The sequence below is a fragment of the Ovis canadensis genome, chromosome 19, assembly GCF_042477335.2.
Source record: "Ovis canadensis isolate MfBH-ARS-UI-01 breed Bighorn chromosome 19, ARS-UI_OviCan_v2, whole genome shotgun sequence".
Taxonomy (NCBI): Eukaryota; Metazoa; Chordata; class Mammalia; order Artiodactyla; family Bovidae; genus Ovis; species Ovis canadensis.
Window position 1 is genome coordinate 59,039,343 of NC_091263.1, and position 27,316 is coordinate 59,066,658.

The following is a 27,316-nucleotide window of genomic DNA, read 5'->3' on the forward strand; positions in this document are numbered from 1 at the left end:
ATGAGTGCGGTTGTGCAGTAGTGTGAACGTTGTTTGGCATTGCCCTTCTTCAGGATTGGAATGAATACTGATCTTTTCCAGTCCTGATGCCAGTGTGGCCTCAGGCCAAACTACAGGGAGGGAACACAGCCCCACCCATCAGCAGAAAATTGAATTAAAGATTTACTGAGCATGGCCCTGCCCACCAGAGCAAGACCCACTTTTACCCACAGCCAGTCCTTCCCACCAGGGGGCTTCCACAAGCCTCTTATCTTCATCCATCAGAGGGCAGATAGAATGAAAACCACAACCACAGAAAACTAACCAAACTGATCACATGGATCCCAACCTTGTCTAACTCAATGAGACTATGAGCCATGCTGTGTAAGGCCACCCAAGACAGACGGGACATGGTGGAGAGTTCTGACAAAACATGGACCACTGGAGAAAGGAATGGCAAACCATTTCAGTATTCTTGCCTTGAGATCCCCATGAACAGTATGAAAAGGCAAAAAGACAGAACACTGAAAGATGAACTCCCCAGGTTGGTAGGTGCCAATATGCTACTGGAGATCAGTGGAGAAATAGCTCCAGAAAGAATTAAGAGGCTAAGCCAAAGTAGAAACAACATCCAGGTGTGGATGTATCTGGTTGTGAAAGTAAAGTCCAATGCTGTAAAGAACAATGTTGCATAGGAACCTGGAATGTTAGGTCTATGAATCAAGGTAAATTGAAAGTAGTTGGCAAGAGTGAACACAGACATTTTAGGAATCAGTGAACTAAAATGGATGGGAATGGGTGAATTTAATTCAGATGACCATTATATTTACTACTGTGGGCAAGAATCCCTTAGGAAATGGAGTAGCCCTCATAGTCAACAAAAGAGCCCAAAATGCAGTACTTGGGTGCAGTCTCAAAAACAACAGAATGATCTCTGTGTGTTTCTAAGGCAAACCATTCAATATCAAAGTAATCCAAGTCTATGCCCCAAACACTAATGTCAAAGAAGCTGAAGTTAAATGATTCTATGAAGACCTTCTAGAACTACCACCAAAAAAAAAGATGTCCTTTTCATCATAGGGGACTGGAATAAAAAGTAGGAAGTCAAGAGATATCTGGAGTAACAGGCAGGTTTGGCCTTGGAGAACATGGCCAAATGAAGCAGGGCAAAGGCTAACAGAATTTTGCCAAGAGAAGGCTTCCTCATACCAAGCAGCAGTTCTCAGACACCAGCTGGGTGTCCAATGATTCAACTCAATTCTGACACTATCAACTCAGAGATGGAATCAGTTTCCACAGTCCCACCACATTATACGGCAGCAGCAAGCTCAGGTTGTTACATGCGCTTCTGACTGACTGAATACAAATCAGAAGTTCCCATGGGTTTCTCTCTGGGTTTGAGTAATTGCTAGAACAGCCCAGAGAACTCAGGGAAATCTATTTACTGATGAGATTACTGATTTATTATGTTGTTGTTTAGTCACTAAGTCGTGTCCTACCCTTCTGCTACCCCATGGAGTGTAGCTTGCCAGGCTCCTCTGTCCACGGGATTTTCCAAGCAAGAGTACTGGAGTGTGTTTTCATTTCCTTCTCCAGAGGATCTTCCCAGCCAGAGATCAAACCTGAGTCTCTTGTGTCTCCTGTGGATTCTTTACCGCTGATTCACTGAGGAAGCCCTAATTTATTTTGAAAGGCTATTTAAAGATAAAAATCTACAGCCAGATGAAGAGATACACAGGGCAAGTTCTGGAACAAAGAAGCTTCTGTTCTCTTGGAATTTGGGACTTGACAAGTTAGCATGTAGAAGCAGATCTTTGTCCCCCATGTAGCAGCTCCCCAGCAAAGGGTCAAAAAGCTATCTTTTGAGGGTTTTATGGAGGCTTCTTTACATAGCCATGACTGACTCAATCATTGGCCAGTGGACAATGATTCAACTGCAAACTCCCCTCCCCTCCCTGAAATCAAGAGGTGGGACTGAAATCAGGAAAACCAGCCAGTCACTTGGGCTGACAAGGAGCCCACACCCTGGGGTGGAATCCAAAGTCACCTTTGTTAACATATACCCAATTGTGATGGAAAGAGATTGTTGTAAATATCAAGATACCCAATCCGCCTGCAGCATTTTGTGGAAGGACAAACATTATAGCAAAAGATCCTCCTATTGCTCTATCAGCCCAAAAATCCTAAGGGTTTTGGGAGCTATGAACCAGGAACTGTGACTGAAGCCAAATATACCTGAGAAATGTATCTTGGTCATCTGAATGCCAAATATATACATATTTCTTATAAATCACAGTATCACAGTAGCAAAAGGTCATTTTAACTATATCTTTTATTGCTAGCCTCTTGTATTTTAAAGGAAATTTTTGTTTTTCTTGTTGGCCTTTTATAAATTGGAGAGAAAATGTCCAAAATTACAGTAAGTCTGAGTACCTTTCTTGGATTATGAAGCACTAAATAATAAAGCCGTAACATGAATCATGTCAAAGGGAATGCAATGTCTGTGCTCAGTTGTTAGTCCGGCAGGGAGACTAGATGACTGATGACTGATTTGCTTCTATTTCTCCACAAATCCTCTAGAAATTGTTCAGTGCCAAAAGAAAAAGTAAAAATGAAAAGACTTGTGTTTGTAAGGGAGGTGGCAGGAAGTTTCAATGGCTCAGTGGTAAAGAATCCACCTGCCAATGCAAGAGACTCAGGAGACATGGGTTCGATCCCTGGGTGGGGAATATCCCCTAGAGAAGGGAATGGCAGCCCACTCCAGTATTCTTGCCTGGAAAATTCCATGGACAGAGGAGCCTGGTGGACTATAGTCCATGGGGGTCTCATAGATCCAGATACAACTGAGCACGCACATACATCCACACATGTTACTATTCATTCAGAAGAACAGAGGGACCAAACAAGGGATAAAAATGACACATAGGGGAGTGATGGGAATGTATTATGGTGTAACTTTGTAATTTTTCTTTATTTCTGTTGAGAGCCTTGATTAACAAACTAGAGCTCCTAGAGGCCTACAAGCAAGTAGAATTTCATTTACTTGCCGGAGACTGGAGTCAGAAGATAGACAAATTCGAGTCCTGCTCTGTCACTTATTGGAGCTATTCCTTCGAGCAAGACAGTTAAGCCACCATTTCTTCCTCTGCCAAACATGGCAATGTTTCTCTGGCAATTGCTGTGAAGATTAAAGAGTTTATAGTCTGGGAAGCACCAGACTATAAACCCAGGGTCGGGATGCATCTGTTTATTTTCAGCTCTATCCCCAGAAGCCCAACCTAGGGCCTGGTAGCAGATAGGGTCCCAAGAAATACTTGTTGAGAGAAAGAATGGTAAAATATCTGTATTATTATTCCTTTTCCTCAAGCTTACAGTCTTCCAAATTGAGTAGTGAGATGTGTTAAGCCTTCTGAATTCCTGCAACTTTCTTTTGCTCTCCTTTATTATAAAAGCATAAAATCAAAAACACTTTGAATTTTTTTTTCACACATTTCACCACTATTGGCACTTTTGCAATATACCACTTGCTCTTGAGATTTTCTTTTATTTTTTTTGGCTTTGTGTAACTCATGTCCTTAGCACCATCCTCTTCTTAGAAAACTTCACCAGCCACCATGTGAAGTTAGTATAACCTTGTCTTTCTTCAGATGGAAACAGCAGTGGTGTAAACGATCTTATACCTGGAACTCTACTGGTCACCCAGCTGACAATACAGGAGAATCACTCCCAATTGTTAAATCCTTTTTATTTCAACAAATCTTGGATTTGGCAAATGATGTTCATCTGTCTTCTCAAATGCAGTAAAAGGCATTGTGAATTTACATAAGGCATTTCAACGGCATTTGATAGACACACCCGAATTTATATTTTGGGAGTCTACATTTGCATATAATGAAGTTTGCTTAAAGCAAGATATACCAGTAAACACTTAATGTGGTAAACCCAAATCAGGTTATGTGAAATAACGATATTCTTGCCAGAAAAGAAAAGATTAGATAGCCACTTTGCCCTTGGCAGTCAAAACAGATTTCATAAACACCTATTGTGTTCCAGGCACTGTGTTCTAGGCACTGCGCCAGGCTCATTATGGTAAGCAAACCCAGACATTGCTCTTCAGCCCATGGAGCTGATTATACATAGGTTCTAGCCGGGGCGGGGTTGTCGGGGGGGGGGGGGGGGGTCCAGAGAGAGAATTCCACAAATGAGGGAGTCATTACAAACTAAGGGAAGTGAAAGGTAAACAGCCTGAAAACAACAAGGTTCTGTGAAAGCACAGCGGGAACCAACCTCAAATGAGAGGAGGGTGATCAAGGAATTTTACACAAGGAAGTGAAGCTGCAGCCAAAAGAAGCTCAGAAGGAGCTCATGAGGATGAGGGAGGAAGAGCACACCACACTGGGGAAGCAGTGTGTGCTGAGCCTGATCACGTGGCCAGGGGAGCCCAGCGAGGGGGCCAGACGGGGGAAGCACCCAGGACCTTAGGGAACAGGAGTGGAGAGGAAAGTAGAAAAGGGTCAGGATTAGCAGGACTCTCTAAGCCCCAGGAAGAATTCTTATCTTTGTCCCTTGAGTAATGAGAACCTGCAGAAGCGTTTCTGGTTGTCGATGTTGAACTGAAAAACTTCATACAGTAAAACACACAACTTTCAAATGTAGAGCTCAACAAATATATATATTTATGTACTGCCCTTGTAACTATCACCTAAATCAAGATGTAGAATATTTTCATTGTTTCAAAAATTCTTTCATATCCCCTTTGACTCAGCACCTCCTCACACACCTCCCTGCTACAGACACATAAGGGAACCACTGTTCTGACTTATTATCATGGACTATTTTTTGTCTTGCCCTTGTACTTCATGCGAATGGAATCACGCAGTATATACTCTTGTGTCTGACTTATTTTCACTTAACATCATGCCTGTGAGATTCATTCATGGTATTACATGTAACAGAAATCTTAGATGGGTTTGACTCAAATGACAAAAGTGGTGATCATTTTGTAATGTATAGAAATAGCGAATCACTATGTTGTTCACCTGGAACTAACATAGTGTTGTAGGTCAATTGAAGTATATTCAATTAAAAAAAAAATCTTAGAAATGAAACCAGAACAAACCTTAGTAACCGCTCTTGACTCCTGGGTTTAGTTGAGATGTGTGGTTACGAGTCAGCTGTGTAACTGAAGGGCTACTCACATGCAAGCTCATCCCTAAGCTTATTCTTATTTCTAACTGAGGATTCCTTTTGTGCCTTCTCTTCTTTGCATGGACGTCTTTCCTCCCAGACATTAACCATGATGAACTTCAACCCAGTTTGTTGTCAGGGTCTTATACTTCATTGGGACACTCCCAGGAAATACTTGCTCAGTGAGTAATATAAGTTCTTGGGGGGAAAGAAGGTGACTCTGTGGAAGAATTATTATTTTTGTAGCTCAAGCATAAGGGAAAGAATGGCAATTTCATGTCTTTAATGCATCTGAATAGGCAGTGGAGTTGTAGGTTTATAGCACTGACCTTATTCATAAAATGAATGAATTGAACTGATTTAATCTCCTTAAGGTTCTGTGAGTTGGATTAGTGGTGGTTTTGTTGAATGGCCTTATTTTTCTTGTGGATTAAAAAATTTTTTATTTACTTTTTAATTGAATGATAATTGCTTTATAGAATTTTGTTGGTTGACTGGCCTTTATTATCTTTCCCTGCTGCTGATCAATGGAAGCTTTAAAAAAAAAAAAACGGTCTCCTAGCTGTATGCTTGAAGCAGATACTTGTGAGCATCAAATAGCATCTTTTACCTGGAAACAAAACATGAAATTGTTTACAAATGTTAAACACTGCTATTACAATCAAATCTTTTTAGTGGCTTTGTTCACTTCAAAGGTATTGTTATTAATGCTTTTGTTTTTATGTGTGAATTCTGTAACTATAAAACTAGTTGATTTGATCAGCATCAGGGAGTTTCTAATTCCTCTGTTCTGAAACATAGGGATCCTTCTAGAATCTCTGTGTGGGCTTTCTGGATGATTTTTAAGATACTGCTGTTGCACTCTTGGTTGAAATATTGGGTAATAACAACAGCTTCCAGCATGATTTTCTATATATATATTTTTAATGTTTTAATTAAAAATTTATATTGAAATGTTTTTGATTTGCATTGTTATGTTAGTTTCTGGTATATTGCAAAGTGATTCAGCTATATATGTGTGTGTGTATGTGTATATACACATATATGTATGTATATACATACACTTTAGATTTCTTTTCCATGATAAATTATTATAAGATACTGAGTATAGTTCCCTGGCTATACAGTTGATCCTTGTTGGTTATCTGTTTTATATAGTGTGAATATTTAAATCCTGAAATCCTAATGTATTTCTCCCCTTCTCCCTTCTTTCAAAAATGTATTTTTTTTTTAGTTGAGTGGTGCATTTTTAAAAGCTGTTTTATTTGGCTGCACTGGGCCAGGTCTGTGTTGTAACCTGAGAGATCTTTTAGTTATGGCATTCATCTGATTCCCTGACCAGGGATGGAAGCAGGGCCCCTGCGTTGGGAGTGCGGAATCTTAAGACACTGGACCACCAGGGAAGTCCCTCCTATTTTTAAAATGAAGAGTTGAACTGGATTTTTTTTTTTTTTTCTGTTTTCAATGTAAAATGGCAATTGTGGTCCCTGCATATTTAGTTATATACTACCTCACCATTCTCTAGTTTATTTCTGCGGTGGTGTTTTGTCTGTTACTGAGGGTAGGGGACAATGTAGATTTAATGTCTTTTAACCTTTGGTAGCTCTTGCTTCAGAACCTTATATATTACTGGTATTACCCTTAACCCCCCAGCCCCATGGACATACTGAGTATCTATTGATATATGCATATGGCTTCCTGGTGGCTCAGATAGTAAAGAATCTGCGTGCAATGTGGGAGACCTGGGTTCAATCCCTGGGTTGGGAAGATCCCTTGGAGAAGGAAATGGCACCCCACTCCAGTACTCTTGCCTAGAAAATCCCGTGGATGGAGGGGCCTGGTGGGCTATAGTCCACGGGGTCTCAAGGAGTCAGATACAACTGAGCGACTTCACATTAATGAATCAACAACACAATTACCTTTTAGAGATCCTAACACCTGAGTTTCTGATCTCCTGCAGCCTCTACTATCAAGTAAAGCCTTTTCTTCCCAACTTCGAGGGCAACTTTTAACTTAAAATAACATAGCATTTTTGTGTCAGCTTGGCCCTAGTATTTTTATCGGTATTTTAAAATGTTTTTACATTAACTATTTATGAAGAAGAATAATTGTTTTATATTATACTCACTTTCCTATGATATACTGAGCTTATTCAAATAGGCTGGGCAAGTCATGAGCAGCTTTTCTTATAAGCTGTGAAACAGATATATTTATCACAGGACATTGGAATCCAATTTTGCTATTGTCCTTAGGAATGCTCTTTTAGCAGCAGCCACCGGCAAGGCCCAGGGTTTTATTATCATTAAACATTTAGTCAGTCAACACCTGGAGTTTGAGCATAGAGATATGGGTCCCAATGCTGATCCTACTGCTTGGAGATGGAGCAAAATGTCAATCCTCATTTCTCCATATATAAAATGCATAAAGATACCTCTAGAGCTGCTGTGAATATTAGATCTTAAGAGAAGCAGGCAGTGGGAGGGTTGTTCAAGAGGGAGGGGACATAAGTATACCTATGGCTGATTCATTTTTATGTATGGCAGAAACCAATAGAATATTGTAAAGTAATTATCCTCCAGTTAAAAGTTTAAAAAAAAAAAAAAAGGCAAGGGCTAGTACTTTATTTAGAGCTAAATAGACCTGGCTTCAGATTCTCACTTTATTAAAATTTGTTCTGTCTTGCAACATTTTATCTATCTATATAGTTGATTTACAACTGTAGTAAATGAACTGTAGTTGATTTACAGATTCTTCTCTAATAGGTTACAAGATATTGAATTCCATGTGCTATACAGTAAATACTTCTTGTTTATCTATTTGATATATATAGTGAAAGTGAAGTCGCTCAGTCGTGTCCGGCTCTTTGTGACCCCATGGACTGTAGCCTACCAGGCTCCTCCTTCCCTGGGATTCTCCAGGCAAGAGTACTGGAGTGGGTTGCCATTTCCTTCTCCAGGGGATCTTCCCGACCCAGGGATCGAACCCAGGTCTCCCGCATTACAGGCAGACGCTTTAAACCTCTGAGCTGCCAAGTGTGTTTCTATTAATCCCATACTCCTAACTGCAACACTTATTTTAAATAGTGCATAATAGCATCTTCCTAACATCTGTTGTGAGGATTTAATGTACATAGTATACATAAATCGCTAGGTACAGTGCCTAGCATATAGAAAGAATGTAAGAAATAATTTCTGTATTCACCATGGCCCAAATAGTTTCAACCTAACCAGCCAAAGCTATTTAAAAGGTCTTCTAACTTGACTGTCTAGTTGTTTTAAGGTAAAACGATCGCTTGCTGTATATCTTTTAACGTAGCTGCAAATGTTTGTATTTTTCTTTAATATACACTAGCTATAGGAAAACTGAAACAGCAATGGAAAATCTAAAAGCCGGCAGCCCTTCTCAAGCTCCCCAGAACCAAATCCTGTTAACATTAGGCTGTGAAGTCAAATCAAAGGACCAAGGAATTTACAGCTTGCTGGAGGCGTGCCACCTTTTCTAACCCTTATAGATAAAAATAGGGGGGTGGGTGGGAGTAATCTGTTGTAAAAATGTAAGATCCAGTGGGAATAACAGGTCACTGAAGCGGGCCCCCGTGGCTTTCAGGCTCTTATCGCTGCAGTCACTATCATATCACCACTTCAAGCCTTTATATATGCATGCAAATATTTCACAAAGCCGGAATCATCCCACAACCACTGCCTCTATTCGGTTCTGGCCGATGCAAGTCGTGCGCGGAGAAGAGAGGTAATCTTGCCCGGAAAGAGGCGACGCCTGCGTTCCCAGGACTTGGCACAGCACGCCTCCCTCGCCTGCAGCACTGGCCGAACGCGCTCCGGGATCTCGCAGCTCGCCATGAGACCAACCTAACCCGCAGCCGGGAGCGGCGTCGAGGTACTCGTCGGGCGTTGCGGTTGCCCCTTTTGGCGGGCTCCGGCGCTCCGAGACTCCGCCCGCTGGCGCCGTCTATCCGCACCCGCGGAGGCGGGCGCCGCGTCTTCATTGGTGGAGCGCTCCGTGATGGCCCCGCCCCCTCCAGGCCCCGACGCCAGCACGTTGAGTGGCGGGGGCCGGCTGAAGAACTGCCCGAGCGAGGAGCGGCTCCCGGGGCCGGGAGGCACGGTTGGGGCGCCCGCTTTAGGGCCCCCGAGAGGCTGCTGGGCGGGGATAGCGGCCCGCGGCCACGGGGGGAAGGGGGTCGGTGGGCTGAGAGCAGCTTGGCGGCGAGGCCGGCCTGCCGCCCCTTCCCCCCACCCCCGTCGACCTTGTCGGCCGAAGCTTCCCGGAGCTCCTCACGCCGGCGAGATGGCGACTGCTGCGGAGGCGGAGGTCTCTCCGCCGACGGACGCGAACTGGGAAAGTGGCGGCGGCGGCGGAGACGACGAGATGAAGCAGACGCTTCCGGAGCTTGAGTCCTCCCCACAAAATGGCGGCGGCCTCAGCATCGCGGAGCCCGGCGGCGGCGCCGGGCCTGAGGAGACCGCGGCTTCCGAGGCCGCCCCGAGCCTCTGCCACGAGCAGCCTCAGGACTCCTCTGAGGCGGGCGCGGCTGCACTGCCCAAAGGCCCCGAAGAGCCCGAAAGACCCATTAGGAGGAGTTTTCAGATCCCCAGGAAGAGCAGAGAAAAGAAAGGTGGTGCTTCCCCTCTTTCCCAACCCCTCTTTCTCTCTCCCCTCCATCTTTTCATTAGAACCTCTCTGTCTCCTTCCCACACCCATCCGAGACACGTAAACACGCATGCAGCGCCAGCCGCCTCTCCCCTCAGCCTCGGCCGCCCAGCTGCTGCGCTTGGTGCGAGAGGAAAGCGGTGGAATCACGCTCCCTGCTCCCCCTCTCCCCGTGGAAGTTGGAAGTAGCCGTTTCGAAGCTTGTCCGTAAGGCTGCAGCTCCCAGAGAGGAAAGATGGTGCTCGGCGCCCCTCCTTCCCAGCCCCTGAAGGCAGAGAAGCTGATGTGTCCTCCTCTAAAGATGCTTCTGAGACGTCTCAATGTGGAAATAACCCGTGGCCATGGATTCTGGGGCTTTCTCCAAGGCCATTGCATTGCGAGGACCACAAGTGCTTCTCCCTGTGGAAATTCTTCAGCTCTATGTCTACTTGAAATTTGATCGATGTCAGCGTCTTCCCTTGTTTAGAAATCTCCGTTAGATGTGATTCATGCACACTGCCTTTTTCCATCACACTTCATTTCCATGTAGTTTTTTTGTCCCCCGCCCTGTTTTTGAAGCGCTAGATAGGGCTCTTTTTAAATCCAAGCCTTAGTTTGTTTTTTGTTGTATCTGAAAAGATGGGGAAGGTAGGTTCTTGGTGCAGTAATTTCCCTATGAAAAAAACAGAGGTCTTTTGCCCAAGAGTCACCGACTTGATTTTGCAAATGAGAGAACTTCAGGAAAAAAAATTTTGAGAGATCCAGTCTGGTTCGTGGAACAAAAATGGGAAGTTACATTAACAACGTATTAACAGCATTACGTTTCTAAAATTTTATGCCATACTGTGACACCTTTCTCATCGAGGAAATTACCATTTTCTGTTTTTAGAATACAATTTTTGACCATCCAGTGATTTGGGGTCCTCTGCCTGGATTTAGTCAATTTAAAGCACGGTTGTTTTTTTTTCCTGTTTTAGTGCGTGGTTCCGTTTTTCAGATTTACTTTGAAAAGTAATAGGAATTTTCTTATTTGTAGGAAACGTTTTTTATTTGTAGCTTGAGTCTTGGTAAAGAGAATCTTGAATGAAGCATGTGCTTCCTGTCTGCACGTGCACAACCGCTACATTTGCACAACTGAAATTGGTAGCCTTTTGTCAGTAAGATACGGACAAAAAAGTCAAGTTGTTAATTTCTGTTTGGATGAGAACGCCAAGGGAATTCTTGGTGTGAGAAACCAGGCTGAGAAAGATGAAGTTAAGTCCGCTAGCATGAGGACTGTTTCTAGAAATATCTTTTGAGTTAATGTAATAGATGTCAGGGTTCAAGAGGATTCTTTAAGGGTCAGGATCCATCAATTCTTTTGGTTTATTTAGTTAAGATGTATAGTCAATATGAGGAAAATTATATTTCAGCCTAAATTATAAATTGGTAGAGAATAGGTTAAGAGTAGATTTAGATGGGCTTTTGATTGTAACGTTGAAATAGCAGCTTGAACTTTTTCCTTTTTAAATTTTTTTTAGCTTGATAACAGTTTTGCAGTCCGTTTTCTAAAAAGTTTTAACCAAAACATAAGGCATGATGTACCTCATTTTAACTTCTCATAGGACCAGAAAATTGGCCTAAAACCCCTGTTCTGTTTGAAATGTGGGATGGCACTAGGAACTGTTGGCTAGTGTGTGTATGGTTTTTTTTTTAATATGTCCAGAGGCTGCTCTAAAATAGATTTCATTGGAACACACTAAAAGATATACTTGAGGAATTAAGAAGTATAAAACCTCATTTTCTCCCCAGAGTCTCATGCTCCCTTGGGGAAAATTGGTATTTTCCATTTTCACTTAGAGGCAGAGGCTGTTACCTTTCTCCTCTCTGGAAGGTTTTGGTAAGGAAAATATAACGTAAACTTTTTTCATGTTTAATGAAAATGAATGATTTTTAACTTATGTAAATAGTTTTACACTGAGCAGCAGCTGTTCAAATAGTGCAATAGAAATTTAAATAGAGCTTTTAAAACTTAATTACCATCGTGGACTTCATCCTGCCCAACGTGAAGGGAGTTAATACTTGGTGATGGAATTTCATAGAAAAATTCAACTTTTCATTTAAAAACAGCTTTATCAGAAACAGTTCAGCAGGTTCTGCTAGTTTCCCACTTGATCCCCAAATAATACCCTCTTGGAAGACTTGAAAGGTAACACTTGTGTATAGAATTTGGCTAGGTGTTCATGCTGGTCATCTGAGTCTTTTATCATGAATATGAGATACCTCTTTTTTAAAAATTTTTAAAAATATTTATCTGTTTGGCTGTGGCAGCTCTTAGTTGTAGCATGTGAACTCTTAGTTGCAGTATGTGGGATCTATTTCCCTGACCAGGAATCGAACCCAGGCCCCCAGCATTGGGAGCCTGTAGTTTTAGCCACTGGACCACCAGGGAAGTCCCTGTATACCTCTTGAACTTTTCTGTATCAAGGATTCTGTTGCATTCCTATTTTAATATGGCAGGACTTTGCTTGTGACTGCTTTTCCAGTAAAAATAAAGATTAGGACTTCTTGGTAGCTTAAAGACAAACTTTTGTAAGTAGAACTTGCCTTTTCTCGGTCATCACAGTAGGAGAACATCCAAAATACTGCCATTCTAATTAAGTGATAATAATGCAAACACTTCATAGTGCTTAGTAAGTTGTAGGCACTGTTCTAAGCAGTTTATATGTGTTAATTAAGTAATCCTATGTGGTAAGTGATATTCCCATTTTACAGATGAGGAAAGTGCACTACTGAGGTAAATAACTTGTCCAAGGTCACACAGCTAGTAAAAGGTGGAATTGGAGTTTGAACCTAGGCATAAAATACTTTTCTTTTTCATTATAGAAAAATTATGTTTTTTTTTTTTAAATTAACAACTATTAAATTTAGTGATGTTTAGTATGTCTTCATCCTGGGAAATTTTCAGATTGACAAATTATGTTCATTATAAAGTTAATACATGTAATCAGTACTGACAGATAAATGATCTGTTGACTAGAGTAAAATTTTACTTTATGATTATTTGTTAATTCTTTTTACTTACTGGACAGGCTACTCTCTGCACTGTAAGGAGGCACTGTTACATTTTGCCAAATTGTGGAATTGGATTTCCTCAGTGAGTGTTTCACTGTTGCCTTCTTTTACTCTAGAATCTAGTAGTGTAAGTCCTCAAAATCAGTAATTGACATAATTTTTCTATTCAAAGTTCTTGGGAAGTGATGTAGTGATGATTGACGTTCTGGAAAATGTTTATTGGTTAGTGCTTTATGTAGGGAACAAGATTAGCTGCGCTCATGCACCTGCATCTCTTGCCGGTGCATCACAAACTAAATGATCTCATGCATTTGTGTCCATACCGGTCTAGTTTAGGAGAATTAATGACCAGTTCTTCTCCCAAATCCCCATCTTTTCCCACAAAATTTGGAATTATGTTTTTGAAGACTTTGGGATTAAGTGTCTTAAGGAAATTTGCATGACATTTTTAAGTTTTATATGAATGACTTGGTTCCAAGTACCATAGGTTTCCATAGGTAGAAGTAAATCTGAGCAGTAAAGTATAGGCAGAATTCAGTCATCCACATAAAACATTTGATAGGAGCATACAAATTCTAAGTAATGGAGGTAAACTCTGACATATTCCCCAGTCCAAAAAGGTCAAGTTTCATGTTTCTTATCTCTAGAATTCTAGAATGTTCATTCTTAATTCTATACTTAGTGTGTCAATTGTGATTTAGAGATGAATCATCCATTCCTGCAGTATTATGTCTGTAGTAATAGACTGGAGAAAAGTGACTTTTAAAATGTTGTGAGGAACAAATGGATATTCATTGTATTTTAGTCATTAGTAGACATCAGAGATGGATTCAGAGAGAATTGCAGACCAATGTGATTGCCAGCCTACTCTTATTTCCTTTTCTTCCATGAATTACTGTAAGTTGAAATGTATATTTTATATTTTCCATTGGTATATTTTTGTAATATTGGTCCATCTTATTTTAAAAGTTTAGCTTGTTTTTACACTTAGGTGTGTGTATATATCTATATATCTATATATATTTTTTTACATTCACATAATCAATACAAACACAAAGATTGGCATTGATACGAAATAAGTTAATAAAAGTTGAGGAAAAATGTTTCTTTGGCTGAGGAACAAAGCTATTGGATCTTAATTTTATGTCTGTTCAGTTAAATTTAACATTGAATTCTTAGTATGTTTAATATGTTTTGTATATTGCAAGTAATATAAAATATTCTAGTTCTGATTTGATGGTACAATCAGTTTCCTTATTTGACTTCTATATCTCCAAGTACCTTTCTAACTCTTGCCTTGAATCCCATAAAAACACATCTATAAAAGGGACTTCCCTGGTGATTCAGTGCTTAAGACACTGCATCCACTGCAGGGGGCACAGGTTCAATTCCTGGTTGGGAAGTTAAGATCCTGCATGCCATGTGGTGTGGCCAGAAAGGAGGGGAAAAGAAATGGTGAAACACATAATCTGTTTTGTCGGTAGAGGAAACCTTGTTAATATCAGAAGTCAACTCAGTAACTTATCTTTCTGATAACAGATTTGTTGGAAAGCCTGCATATGAGCAAAATTATGTATTCCTTAATGTCTAGAAGAATTATGACTGCTGTTAGTTAACCTTTATAAACCAAAAAAAGGGTGTTAGTTATGGCTTTTGACCCTGTTACATGCATTAAATGAGAAAAATATTAAGAAATAAGATTTAAAAGTAGACAAAAGAGGGTAGAAAGAACATGCTAGATATCAAATTCTTTTTTTCTTATAGCTAATATCCATATAGCTAATACAATTTCTTGATCTAAATAAAGAAATAATTCTGTTTTTCCAGCTCTTGGAATGATTGGTTTCACCTTTTATATACCCATTTACATCTTTTCTTTTACTTACAATTCAGGATACAGGTTTGCAGCTAGGGAGACTATTTTGAATTCCACCTACCCTATTCATATATTAACCTTGGGCCAAGTTAAGTGTTAGCTCAGTTTCATTTGTGAAATAGCCATATTGAACTTCATAGGGTGGTTTTGGTGATTAAATGAGATAATGTATATAAAGCCATTAGTACATACTTGAAAAGGAATAATGAGCCGTTAATGGTTAGACTCAAAAATTGTCAGAATCTGGAGAATATTATATGGGATACTGACTTCCTTATGTGAAATGGGTGATTAATATATAAAGTGTTTCCCATTTGGGTAGTCATAGATTTATTATTGCCTCAGATGATGATACTACCACATCTATGTTTTCTTTAAAAGAATTTACAGGATGTGTTGATCATATACATGCCTCAGTGGTTATTAAGGACAAATAGACCACCAGGGAATGTTCTTTCAGAACATTTTATATTTCTGAACTACCATTACTAGCACATTGACTTGAAATCTTTAAAAATAGTTAACAGCAAAATTTTATTCTCCTAGAAAGTGATAATTGGGAATAAAAATTAGAAATTATAACTCTAGCCTAACTACAAAAGCCAGTTGAGATATTTGAAATACTTACGATATAAGTATTTTTTGTTAGACCTAAAATCTTGCACCTTTTTCTATTAAAAAAAAAATTCACAAGTGTTTTCACATTGGCAGACTATTTGAGTACATTTGAGGTGACTCTAGGACATTGCTTTGGAATGAAGCAAATGTTAAGTACTTTTAAGAGAGTGATTTGAGAGTTAATTTCTATATACATTTTTATGGTTTAACTGATATCTTTCACTTTTGGTTAGATTGATGGTGGAAATAGTGTTGTAATATCTAACTAAAAAAATAATTTTATGTAGATTAGTAAAATATCATAGAAATTTAAAGCCACTTGATATTCTTTTGGTCACATTTTTAGATACCTGAAGGCACTTGTTAGTTTAGAAACATAATCAATCATGTATAAAATCCATCTTTAAAAATTATGCTTGGGTTATTTTGGATGTGAAAGCCTGTAAAAACTACTCCACATGCTGTTTTCCCTCACAAGTTTTTCCAGTTTAGTTGGGGATAGACCCAAAGATAAAACATTTTCTCCTACAACATTCTGTAAAACAGATTTGAATTGAGAGAATGGATTTCTCGCCATTTTTTGAGCTTTCATTGTGCTTTATAAATCACTGAATTGTTCAGTTTGTGAGACCTAATTTACAATGACAACAATGATATTTTGGTAGTTTAGAACATATTTGTATTTAGTATAAGAAAAAATCTTGACAAATTTTCTTTTTTTTTTTTAACTCACTTCCTCATTCATTCAACTTGGGGCCAGTGCCCCAAGTAAAGGGAATGAACAAGGCAGTTATAGTTCTTTCTCTCATGGAGCTTGCAGTGAACAGATTATTGAGTATATCCATCTGGTATAAATTTGATTATAGGACAGTTTTGTATGTAATAGTTCTTTTTGAGTGTTGTCTCCCCCGCCCCCCACCATCTACTCCTGGTGTCTTTGTTGCATTATTATAAGTAATGTTGATTTTATACCCACCCGTCACTTCTTTAGTGTGTAATTCTGAAGTACTAGGAATCGTTTGTTTTGCACACATTCTCTCATTGAAAGCTACTGCTTTTACAGAAACTTTTGTAATATATACATTGTTTGGTAAATGAATGGATATATCCTTTGATGTTACGTCCTTTAAGGCTTAATAAGTGAATAGAGAATACAGTAGAAACAGCTACTCTTTAGTACTCTTTTGTACTCTTTAGTACAAGTGGAACACTGTTTCCAGTAGTGGCCTAAAGGTATTTTGATTGACATTTATTGATTCTTTATAAGTAGTATCTTGAAAGAAATTAAGGTTACAGCATATAACATCTGTGAATAACAATGAAAGTGGTTATTTTGGGTTTTGGGAAAATGTGTATATATATGTACACTTGATGTTTGAAGTTTATAAGTCACATTATTTCATCCACAAGGTGGAAATTTGAGGTTATTAGGCTCCTGATTAAAGAACAGATTGAATATTTAAGTATTTTTTAAAATTAAAAGGAGTGTGTAGTAGTTGGCCAAGTGGGGAATAAAAACTTAACCATCTTACTTTGCACCAGATGCTGTGCTTAGAGCTTTTCCAAGTGTTGTCTTATATGGGTGTATGGCATTGTAGTGGTTATTAGGATAGCTTGAGTTCTTTTTACTGAAGAAAGTAATGAGCTTACTTGGTTAAGTTGGTTTGCTTGGGGTCTCACAAATAAGTGAGAGTAAATACTAGAGCTGATATTTGTGTCCAGGTTTGACTCCAAAGTCCCACATCTTTCCATTTCACCAAGTTTTCATAGTAAATATCCTCCCACTTGATGTTGGTAATACAAGAAGCTAATGGATGCAACATGTTATTCTAACGTTAGCTTTAAAAACCAGATAGAATAATTTTATTCTATAGACACCTAAATGGCTTAAGTGTTTTTATGCTTTTACTTATGGCGTAAGCATTTAATTTGCTGAAATAAATGGTCCTAGACATACTACTTAAGTGTAATATAAACTAAGAGTTGAGTTAATTTGAGTTTATGCACAGCTTCTTATGAATAATATACACAGGCGTCTTTAAGTAGTTCAGTTGCCTAGTGTAGCATCTGCTAAGTTTTGCCAAATTATAACTTCCTTTTCTGCATGTGTGATGCCAGATGCACATTCCTATAGAGTTTTTTTCTTCAATGAATTAATCAGTATTTCTTTTACATGTCACAAAACACCCAAGTAATAGGCAGCTAGACTTTTTCTTCAATTAACTGTCTTTTGCACTTCACAAAATAAGATAGCCCTGATAATTTTTTTCACTATATTGATAAATTATATAAAAGCCACAAAAATATAAGAAACTACTTTTAAGATGGAATTTTAAAATTAAAACTTGTTTTTCATTTTAGCACTTTTTCAGCCATTAACTCCAGGCTCTCGGGAATTTGAAGATGTTTTAAATATTCTCCACTCATCTTACCTTGAACCAACTTCAGTAGCAAATTTTAACTACAGGCGTGCTTGCTTGATACATAACGAACTTTTGGAAAAGGAGGTATGTTTTAGATTGTGCCTTTTGTAAGATTCTTCAGAACCAGTTAATAGCCTGGTATTTGTTTTACTTTTTTTAAAAAAGCTGAAGTTCTTAGGAAAGCCAAATTACGAAAGGGAGAAACAGGTTTAAATGATGCGTTTTTTCCCCTAAACACTGTTGATATTGCACTGCATTTATCTGTGTGTTAAATTAATGTATTGTTATTGTATAAAATAACTTCCTTTACTAAAAATGAATCTTAAGCATAGTGATAACTTACTGTTTAATGGCTTCATTGTAAATTCATCAGAAGGCTTTTTGATCTTTCAGGCACATGTTAAGTGCAATCTCAAAGAGTGTGTTGTGTCTTAAGTTCCAAGGTTAATGAAATGTGCATTTATTTTTAGGATATGTTTAATTTTTCCCTTAATTATTGCCAGGTAATTGAATTTAATTTAATATCATTAGTAGAAATTCTTAGTGAGAAAGTGAGAACAAAGGGAAGTATTTGAGCCTTTTAGATAGTGAATTAAAGTTTCATGTACAAATTAGAATACTGTTTGAGTTTTGGTTTAGGAAAAGCCATAATAATCTTGGAGTTAATACAAATGGCATGTTTGGAAACATTTGATGTGTATACTGCTTTCTGATGTACATGAAATGCTATTAATTTTATACTTTTAAAATTGGTTAATCCAGTGCTATCAGTATTTAACTTTGAAAGGATCCCTAAAGTAGCTAAATGTTACTGGCTCCCAGAGGAAATTAAAACCGTGGTAGTTTGATGTGGTTTCATGGTATGATAGGGTATTTGTTAATTTATATGAAAATTTAGTCTAAAACTTCGTTATATTATTGAAGATCAATAATAGCCTGAATATTGCATGTCAATCTGTTCAGTTCAGGCTGCATATCTATATGTGTCTAAAAGTGAATGCTAGCAGTTCAGGGTGACTTACAGTTCAGATGTACTTAGATCAAGTCACTCTTATGGTATGGAGCATGGCTTATGTACTTGGCACTGAGTTGCAAAGAAATGAAACATGTTTCCTTGTTCTAATTGAGTTTATAGTCTAGAAGTTGGTCATTAAACAAAGATTTATTAAGCCACCTACTATATGCAATGGGTCATCCCTGGTGGCTCAGTGTTAAATAATCTGCATGTTAATGAAGGAGACGTCTGTTCGCTCCCTGGGTCAAGAAGATCCCCTGGAGAAGGAAATGGCAGCCCTCTCCAGTATTCTTGCCTGGGAAATCCCATGGACAGAGAAGCCTGGTGGACTACAGTCCATGTAGTCACAAAGAATCAGACACCACTCAGCAATGAAAGCAACAACTATATGCTATGCACCATGTCAGATAAAACAAGAAATCCAAAGATAATCAAAATATGAACTTAAAAATCTATGGGAGGGACTTCCTGGTGGTCCAGTGGTTAAAAATCAGCCTGCCAGTGCAGAGGGACACAGGTTCGATCCCTTGTACAGAAGGATCATACATGCCATGAGGCAGCTAAACCCATGTGCCGCAACTGTGGAGCTGCTCTAGAGCTGGAGAGCCACAGCTCCCGAAGCCTGAGTGCCCTAGAGCCTGTGCTCTGCGATAGGAGAAGCCACTGCAGTGAGAAGTTCCACTAGGAGAGTAGCCCCTGCTCGCCACAACGAGAAAAAGCCCGTGGCAGCATTGAAGAACCACTGCAGCTTTAAAAAAAAGTGTGGTAAGATTTTAATAGAATTTTAGTTAAAATTGTTCAGCACTACAGGCTTATTTGACTATATTTTGAGGCTAAAGAGCCAATTATAATGAAAAAATGAAGTGTAGAAATTTCAGGGAGAGAAAAGATAATTTCCATTTTGGTAGGTTTGACATTTTTTTGCTGTGCGTCACAGCTTGTGGGATCTTGGTTGCCGGACCAGGGATCATAATTGGGTGCCCAGCAGTGGAAGTGCAGAGTCCTAATGACTGGACCACCAAGGAAGTGCTGATCTGGAATTGCTGAGAAATAAAATTCCTGAAACTCTTCACTTGAACAACATAGGCATGTGCTAAGGCATTGTTACAGATTTAATTTCATTTAGTTTACAGAAAAGCGAAGAGAACTGAAGTTTGATGGTCGTTTAGATAAGGAACTTTCAGAATCCTATGCATTTCTGATGGTTGATCGGTATAAAGTAAGTGAACTCATTTTATAAAAAATAATTGGAAAATGTTTGCATTGTAGGTTACTAAATTTGCAATTATTCAGTACACTTGATTTTTATAAACTAACAATTTGTTGATCTATAAATGGAAAAAGTGATTTAGTAACGAAAAGTATTTCATTGTTTTGTGATTTGTTTTTCAGATATGTTCATTTTTTTCTTTGATCAGAGCTATTCCCCCCCCCCCCCAAATGTGCTTGATAATAAATACTTTTCCTTTTATTAAAGTAGATTATCAGGTGGGAGGTGGGAGGGAGATTTGAGAGGGAGGGGGCATATGTATACCTGTGGTTTATTCATCATGATGTATGGCAGAAACTAACACTATATTGTAAAGCAATTATCCTCTTATTAAAAATAAAGACCAAAAAAAGTAGATTATCTTCTATATTGCTGATTATATGTGCTGAGAACTATTTTTTCTCCTTTGATGTTTAGATGGAGTTACTGTCTCTCAAATATTTTGCCAATTCTAATTCTCCCTAAAAGGGAATGTTTATATATTAGGAATGTCTTGAATTCTGAGTATCTGTCCGACTTGGCATAAACAAAAAATAGATTTCAACTATGGTTACATTGGAAATGTAAACCAGTTTTACATTGATATTTAGTTGTTATGAGTAAACTAGCATATATAATTTCTCTAATGTAAAATATAGTTTAGAAGCTTGGATTTTACTTAAAACGAGTTTATAGACTATCTTTTCACATTTTTAATGTAATGTGACTGCAAGATGACATGTTTTGTTTATTTAGGTTCAGAGCATATGTGAAAAAGGACTACAGGTGGGCCAGTCCAAAATAACAATTCTTGGCAATCCTTCCATGGGTAATCTTTTGTTCTTTTTCCATATACCTACTCCTAAATTGCCCTTCAAAGTATATTATCTAGTTTTGCTGCAGTCCTAAAAGTTAAATTCATGTATGCTTTGTCATGTTCCCAGAAAGAGAGACTAGTTTCAGGTTCTGCACTGTAAAACCAGTTTTATCCTTTGTTTCTGATTTTGCATACTTCCAATTGAACCAGGGTTATCTTTTTTTCTTTTAATGTCTTAGTCTAGTCCTAGTGATTCTGAGAAATCTGATTAGTTTAATGTTTTTTCTGGTTTTATTTTTGCTTTGGTTCAATATCAGCTATCTTTACAGTCACTACATTTTTTTTTTTACCGTGTGATACCTTTTATCTCTTGTAATTATCTCTTTATCTCTTATTATAATCTTAAAATATCTCATAATTTTATCTCTTAGAATATTATATATTTGTAATACTTAGGTTAAGCATTTGGACTTTTTATACTTATGTCTTAATAATTCTTTCATTTGTCTCTTTACTAGGTGTCTATCTTTCTAGGTATGCTGATTTACTACAAGCTAATCCTTTGGAAGCTGGGGCAGTGGGTGATGTGGTTATTTTTAAAATAATGAAGGTAATTATGACTTTTATATTTCAATATATCAAAGATAACATTTGATTTGGATTATAAGATTGATTAAAAGCCACTACTTGCTTGTGTTTGGTATATAAGATACTTTTGAGAGAAGTTTGCCATCTTTAATCTGAATTACTGAACCTTAAAGTTAGCTTTCCTTTCCAACGAAAAGAATGAAAGAGGGAAATACGTTGATAATATCACTTAAGCAAGTGAAGAGTGTTGTGAAGAAAGTTTTTATTTCCTTGTATTAAACAAATTCAAAACTTTTTTCTGGAGCAGGGTAACTTTTTCTTACTGCTTTGATATTAGTAAAAAGTTTTGGCTATTACTTTATTACCAAGTATTAAAGAAAAAAACTTATAAGTGATCTGTATTCAGAGGTACACTATCATATTAATGTCATACAGTCAATGATAAAGTTTTGATGGACGTGAAAGATTTTCTCTATTTTAGGGTAAAATAAAGAGCGTATATGACCCCATGGGTGTAAAAAGTTCAGAATCTGTATTAAATAAAAGTGCTTCGGACCCAACACCAAAGCATGAATGTCATGTGTCGAAGAATGTTAATAGAATTACATCACTTCTGGCTTACAGAGCCTATGAGCTCACTCAGGTAGGTGCCTGGATCCACTTAAGTGTTATGACCTCATATCAGTTTGTCACTAAATACTTTGAAATATCTCCCTTTCAGTTCCCTCTGCCACCACTTTAGTCTAGACTTAGCACTGCCATCGTTCAGTGATTCACACTGCTGTTTGTTCAGTGTTTCCAAGACAGCTCGGAAACGTACAGTGGTCCTCCTCAGGGTGATAGTCAGATTCCTTAGCCTTGCTAGTTCTCCCTGCTTGTAGATTGACCTCCAGCCTGTTTTGTATGGTTACTGCCCTCAGCGATCCCATTTCATCTTAGAGCCTTGGTTTCTCATGGCCTGAAAATTCCTGTCTGATAAAATACTACCCAACCTTTAAGGGAAAGTTAGCGCCCCCTGCATTACCTTAATTGTCACTTTGTGTCACTGATTTGATAGATTCTATTTTTATTAGTATTTTTCTGAAATTCAAGCAGTTCATTTTTTAGCTTTATTCAGATATAATTGATTTACAGTAAACTATACATGCCTAAAAGTATAATATTTGATATCACTCATGGTTTTATATAGTATTTGACTAAAAGAAATGTTACTCTTTTTTTAAAAAAAACGTGTATATCTAGAGGGATTGTGTATAAAAGTGGTGGTGCTAACCTCCCTGGAAATGTTCTCTTTTTTTTTCTCTCTTCCTTTGATGTTTTACTTTATTTACATTTAAAAAGTTTATACTTTCTCCTTTGTTTTTGAAGAATCTCTGTGGGTAAAAGACCTTTTAGCAGAAATTGTATTCCCCAAAATCATCTAGACTAAGGCATTGCATTGCCTTCTGGGCAATAGCAGTGCTGTCAGCTGTGTTTGTAATCTACCACCTTCCCTGTACTGCCTTGTCTGGCTGGAGTCAAGAATCTGTTTTTCCTTTGAAATAATGAGCATAGTGGTAGGTTTGCTTGAGATTGTGTTTTTACTGTTTTATTTCCATATCAATGGCTTTTGTGAGCTGACTTGGAGGTTATGCCCCATTTGTTACATTTTTTTGAGGAGATTTGTTGCACATTCCCAGTGGTCAGCTCTTCAGAAGTAAACTTTTTTAGTATCCTGGCATTTGAGATACATATATACATACAATATGTGTGCGTGTGTGTATATGATATTTTTATATTATGAAATTAATATAAAGTATAAATTATTTTAAATAAATTGACAGGCAGTGCTTAAAGATAACTTTCCGTTAGAGATACTTCAGTTATATTGTGTTCCTCAGATAAATATAACATGCCACTCTAATTCTTGCCTTCTTAAGAGAGGTAACTGTTTTCTTATTTTTAGTATTATTTTTATGAGTATGTCTTTGATGAGCCAAGGCGAAGACCAAGACACGTGTGTCCATATGCAGTTGTGTCTTTTGCTTATAAAGACGATATTCAAACTCAGAAGTTCGTACCTTCATCAAGGTAAGACTTGTGAATCTTACATGTCATTTAGAATCTGTCGCACGTATCCTACACTGCTGAGTTAGGAGGAGCACTTTCCATTTTGTTTGCTTCTATTGAAATTCATTAAATACAGGATTGTTCATGACAACTTCTAAGAATTAAATTAGAAAGACAGATGTCTGGAAATAAAAACTAAAATTTACTAAAACCTCATCGATTAACCTTTTTTTCCTGATATTGAAAATTTGTGTAGTTGGTGTCAGTGCCGTTTTTTGTTTTGTTTTTGGCTGGCACACTGCCTGAGGGATCTTAGTTCTCCGAGCAGGGATCAAACCCTGGCCCTCGGCAGTGAAAGTTCAGAGTCCTAACCACTGGACTGCCAGGGATTCCCTCAAATGCATTTTGGCGGGGGGGGGGGGGGGGGTCGCTGCTCTGGGTCTCGTTGCTGTACAGTAGTTGCTGCAAGCAACTCTGCAGCTGAGGTGCATGAACTTGTTGCAGTGGCTTTTCTTGTTTGCGGAGCGCAAAATGATCATCCTCTGGCAAACTGTACGTTTACTTTTTGACTGTTTTCTGTCTTCCTTATGCGACTATAAGCTCTGTGAAGGCAAGGGTTTTGTTCCTCCCTATAATTCTGTTATCCAGAACTGTGCCTAATAAATAATAGAAGCCTAGTAAATAACAGAAGCTTACTAAATATTTTGGGCTTCCCTTGTCGCTCAGTCGGTAAAGAATTTGCCTGCAGTGCAGGAGACCCGGGTTTGATCCCTGGGTTGGGAAGATCCCCTGGAGAAGGAAATGGCGACCCACTCCAGTATCCTTGCCTGGGAAATCTCGTGGACAGAGGAGCCTGGTGGGCTGCAGTCCATGGGGTCGCAAAGAGTTGGGCACAACTGAGTGACTGACACTTACACTCAGTAAATATTTATTAAACGATGAACATGTTTAAATATGATTGAGGCTGTTTCTTCAAATCTCGTCACCATAATCAAGTAATTGACAGAGACTTTGAAGGACTAGATTCTCTCCTGATGGGTATTTTTGGAAAAATTTTTGAGGCAAGGAAGTAATTCTGATTTTTCCACGTAGACTTGGGTTTATTAAATGTTATAATAAGTCATTTGTTTTTCATACTTGGAGGGAAGGATTTAATTTTTTTGTACAGTATGCCATTAAAAATAGCATTTCTAACAAGGCCTGAATGTTAACTTTCATGTTGTTAGCAATCAGTAATATTTCTCTTTTCTTTTTAAAAATTTATTTGTAGATCTAACAGCTTTAATGCAGATAGAAACGCAGGTAAGATTCTTGTATTTCTTTCCTTTAGTTTTATAAATCAGAAGAATTATGTTGAGTAAAAAAATGAATTAAATGCTTTGTTTATTTTTATAATGAATGAGACTCTGCAAAGTATGGAAAAACTCGAGGCCATGTTAAGATGTAGCATTGACACTTTGTCATCCAAACATATGGTCTCCTTTGAGAATCTGCTGGTACTGTGAATAGTCCAAAGAATTGTAATGCTTTGATTGATAAAGGTAAAAAAAATAAAACAGGCTTCACAACTCAGACTTCAGTATTAATTTCATCAGAGATTTAGAATTAAAGAGAAGATTAAAAGCAATATTGACATTTTCTATCTGCAAGTTTCTACACAATGGAAAGAACGCAAGTGGAACCTAGATGACGTTGTGTGGAGTTCATATAGTTGACTGGATTTAGTGTCCTCTCCTTAGGAGGAAAGAGGAGGGCATTACTGTACTGTCTTGTACTGTACTGCTCCTAAGCATTCTGATAGGAGGACATGTAGGCAAATAAATTTATCTTTTTCATCTGGAATAATTTTGTATGAAAAGAGATACCCAAAACAAAAATCCAATTGTTTGAATTCTCTGTAAATAGAAATGTCAAGACTTTTTTTTTGGTGATCTACTTAAACTGTGTTTCTGGATTATTTTTCCCCTTATATCTAGTAAACATGTCTTTGTTTCTGGGCTGCCGAGAGTCTGAGTTGTGTCATTATTCTTTTTATTTAGATAAATTTAACTACACGTTGTGGAAAGGACAGCTTTTAAATAAAGGAAAGCTTTTGTGTTATATTTCTCTGAGGTCAGCCACTCGTGCTTTTTTGCCTGTCAAGCTGTAAGTATGTTGTATTGTAAGAAAGTAGCAATATTAGTTGCTAATTATTCAGTTCTTACTTACATTTAAAATTTATTTTTGTTTTTCTTACATTTAACTTTTACTTTGATCCATAAGAACTTAAATATAAATACTGATTTGTTTTTTTAAAAAAAGATTGATTTGATAACTTGGAAACTTGGGTTAAAAAAAGCTCTCTACTTTTCTGTTTTGATTTGCAGATAGGCTAAATAGTTATATACATTCATGGCATAAAACTTTTTCTTAGTGATTTAAATATTAAAAGTGATTTTTCAAAGTTTTGTCCTAAGTAGATATATTTTTTTATTTAGCAATTTGAACATGATAGACTGAAAACAGCTTGATGTGGTGAGTTTAGTTAAAATTTATAGGCTGTTTTCAGTCCTTTGCAACATAAGTTGGAATAGAAAGATTTAAAATGATCTTTTGCTACACCACAGTAAATGTTATGGGCCCTCATAAATGGTAGAAGAGCAGTTTAACTGTTCATACTTGAATTGCCTTTAATAAAATGACAACTTTTTATTTTTATCCCTTGTGGCTGATAAAATTGGTATTAGCTTCTGGCTTAAAGAAAGAAGGTTGGTAATATTGCTGGGCTATTTAGCTACCCGTATATACGTGTGAACTTCACATATCAAATATCAAGTATGATATTAATAAATATGCTCATCTGTATTCCATCCAGATGTATGTGTCTGAGAGAGTGATTGAGAGAGAATATTACTAGAGTTAAAAATGCAGATAAGGCAAATAAGCCTTTTCAATTTTCTTTCAGTCCTGAGAAGTTAGATGTTGAAACAGTTATGAGTATGGATCAACTGAAACAGAAAATCCCTCCAGCACTATTTTATAAAGAAACTTACTTTGGTCCAAATGAAGGTAGAGCAATTTAATTTTATTACAGTGTATAAGAAGCAGACTTGATTTGAATACTAACTGTGTATTTTTTCTTATGTCAGTTTTGAAGAATGGAATGTATTGCAGCCTTTATGAAGTTGTAGAAAAGACAAGGATTGGAAGTAACATGGAGAGTTTGCTCCAGAAACTAGAGAAGGAGAAACTTGTGAGTTAAAGGTTTTCAGATGTTCCTCCTTCCTTAGAAATGTGCATATTAATAAGTGATTATGATAATATTTCAGTTTATTTCATTTTTGCCTCTGAAAATACCACGAAGTCTCTGTTGCTGCCATTTGGTTAAAAGTGTTTTATTGTGGCCTTTGGTGCCGTTCTTTTTTAGCCGTGACACTAGATCCTCTATAGACTAGTCTTTTCCATGAAGTATCTTGATTGTGTTTTGTGACTGTGATATTCAGCAAGTACTTATTATCCTATTTTTATGCAGGGTATATAGTTTGGTGAAGAATGAGACAGACTATTTTCCTGGATTATGTGGTGAATGGAGTTACTCATTTGTTTCAATAGAGACTGTGCTGTATTTGAAGATTGAGAAAGAACAAGGCCCTTGATGAGGTTGAAAGTATAAAAATATTAGAGGGTAAAGTGGTAGAAAATAGGGCTAGAAAAGTGTGTAGGGGGCTGTGTTGTGCTCAAATGTTTGTACATTTGGACTTGATACTATAGAAATAGATTTTAAAGAATGGGATGAAATTTTGATTATGTATGTAATGTGATCAGAGCTGTGTTT

The 27,316-nt window shown here is 37.7% G+C and overlaps 1 protein-coding gene across 4 annotated transcripts in view; it reads left to right on the forward strand.

The window, feature by feature from the left end:
• The first annotated feature begins 7,820 nt into the window (after window positions 1–7,820).
• TASOR (transcription activation suppressor) overlaps window positions 7,821–27,316 on the forward strand; it is a 53,339-nt gene continuing 33,843 nt past the window's right edge. For all 4 annotated transcript variants that reach the window (XM_069560642.1, XM_069560640.1, XM_069560644.1 and 1 more), the window contains exons 1-11: window positions 7,821–9,799; window positions 17,723–17,868; window positions 19,926–20,018; window positions 20,805–20,877; window positions 21,384–21,475; window positions 21,935–22,096; window positions 23,399–23,523; window positions 24,773–24,804; window positions 25,542–25,647; window positions 26,447–26,550; window positions 26,631–26,734. In XM_069560642.1, coding sequence (XP_069416743.1) covers window positions 9,187–9,799; window positions 17,723–17,868; window positions 19,926–20,018; window positions 20,805–20,877; window positions 21,384–21,475; window positions 21,935–22,096; window positions 23,399–23,523; window positions 24,773–24,804; window positions 25,542–25,647; window positions 26,447–26,550; window positions 26,631–26,734 — 1,650 coding nt within the window. In that variant the 5' untranslated portion in view covers window positions 7,821–9,186. The remainder of the gene's footprint in view (window positions 9,800–17,722; window positions 17,869–19,925; window positions 20,019–20,804; window positions 20,878–21,383; window positions 21,476–21,934; window positions 22,097–23,398; window positions 23,524–24,772; window positions 24,805–25,541; window positions 25,648–26,446; window positions 26,551–26,630; window positions 26,735–27,316) is intronic.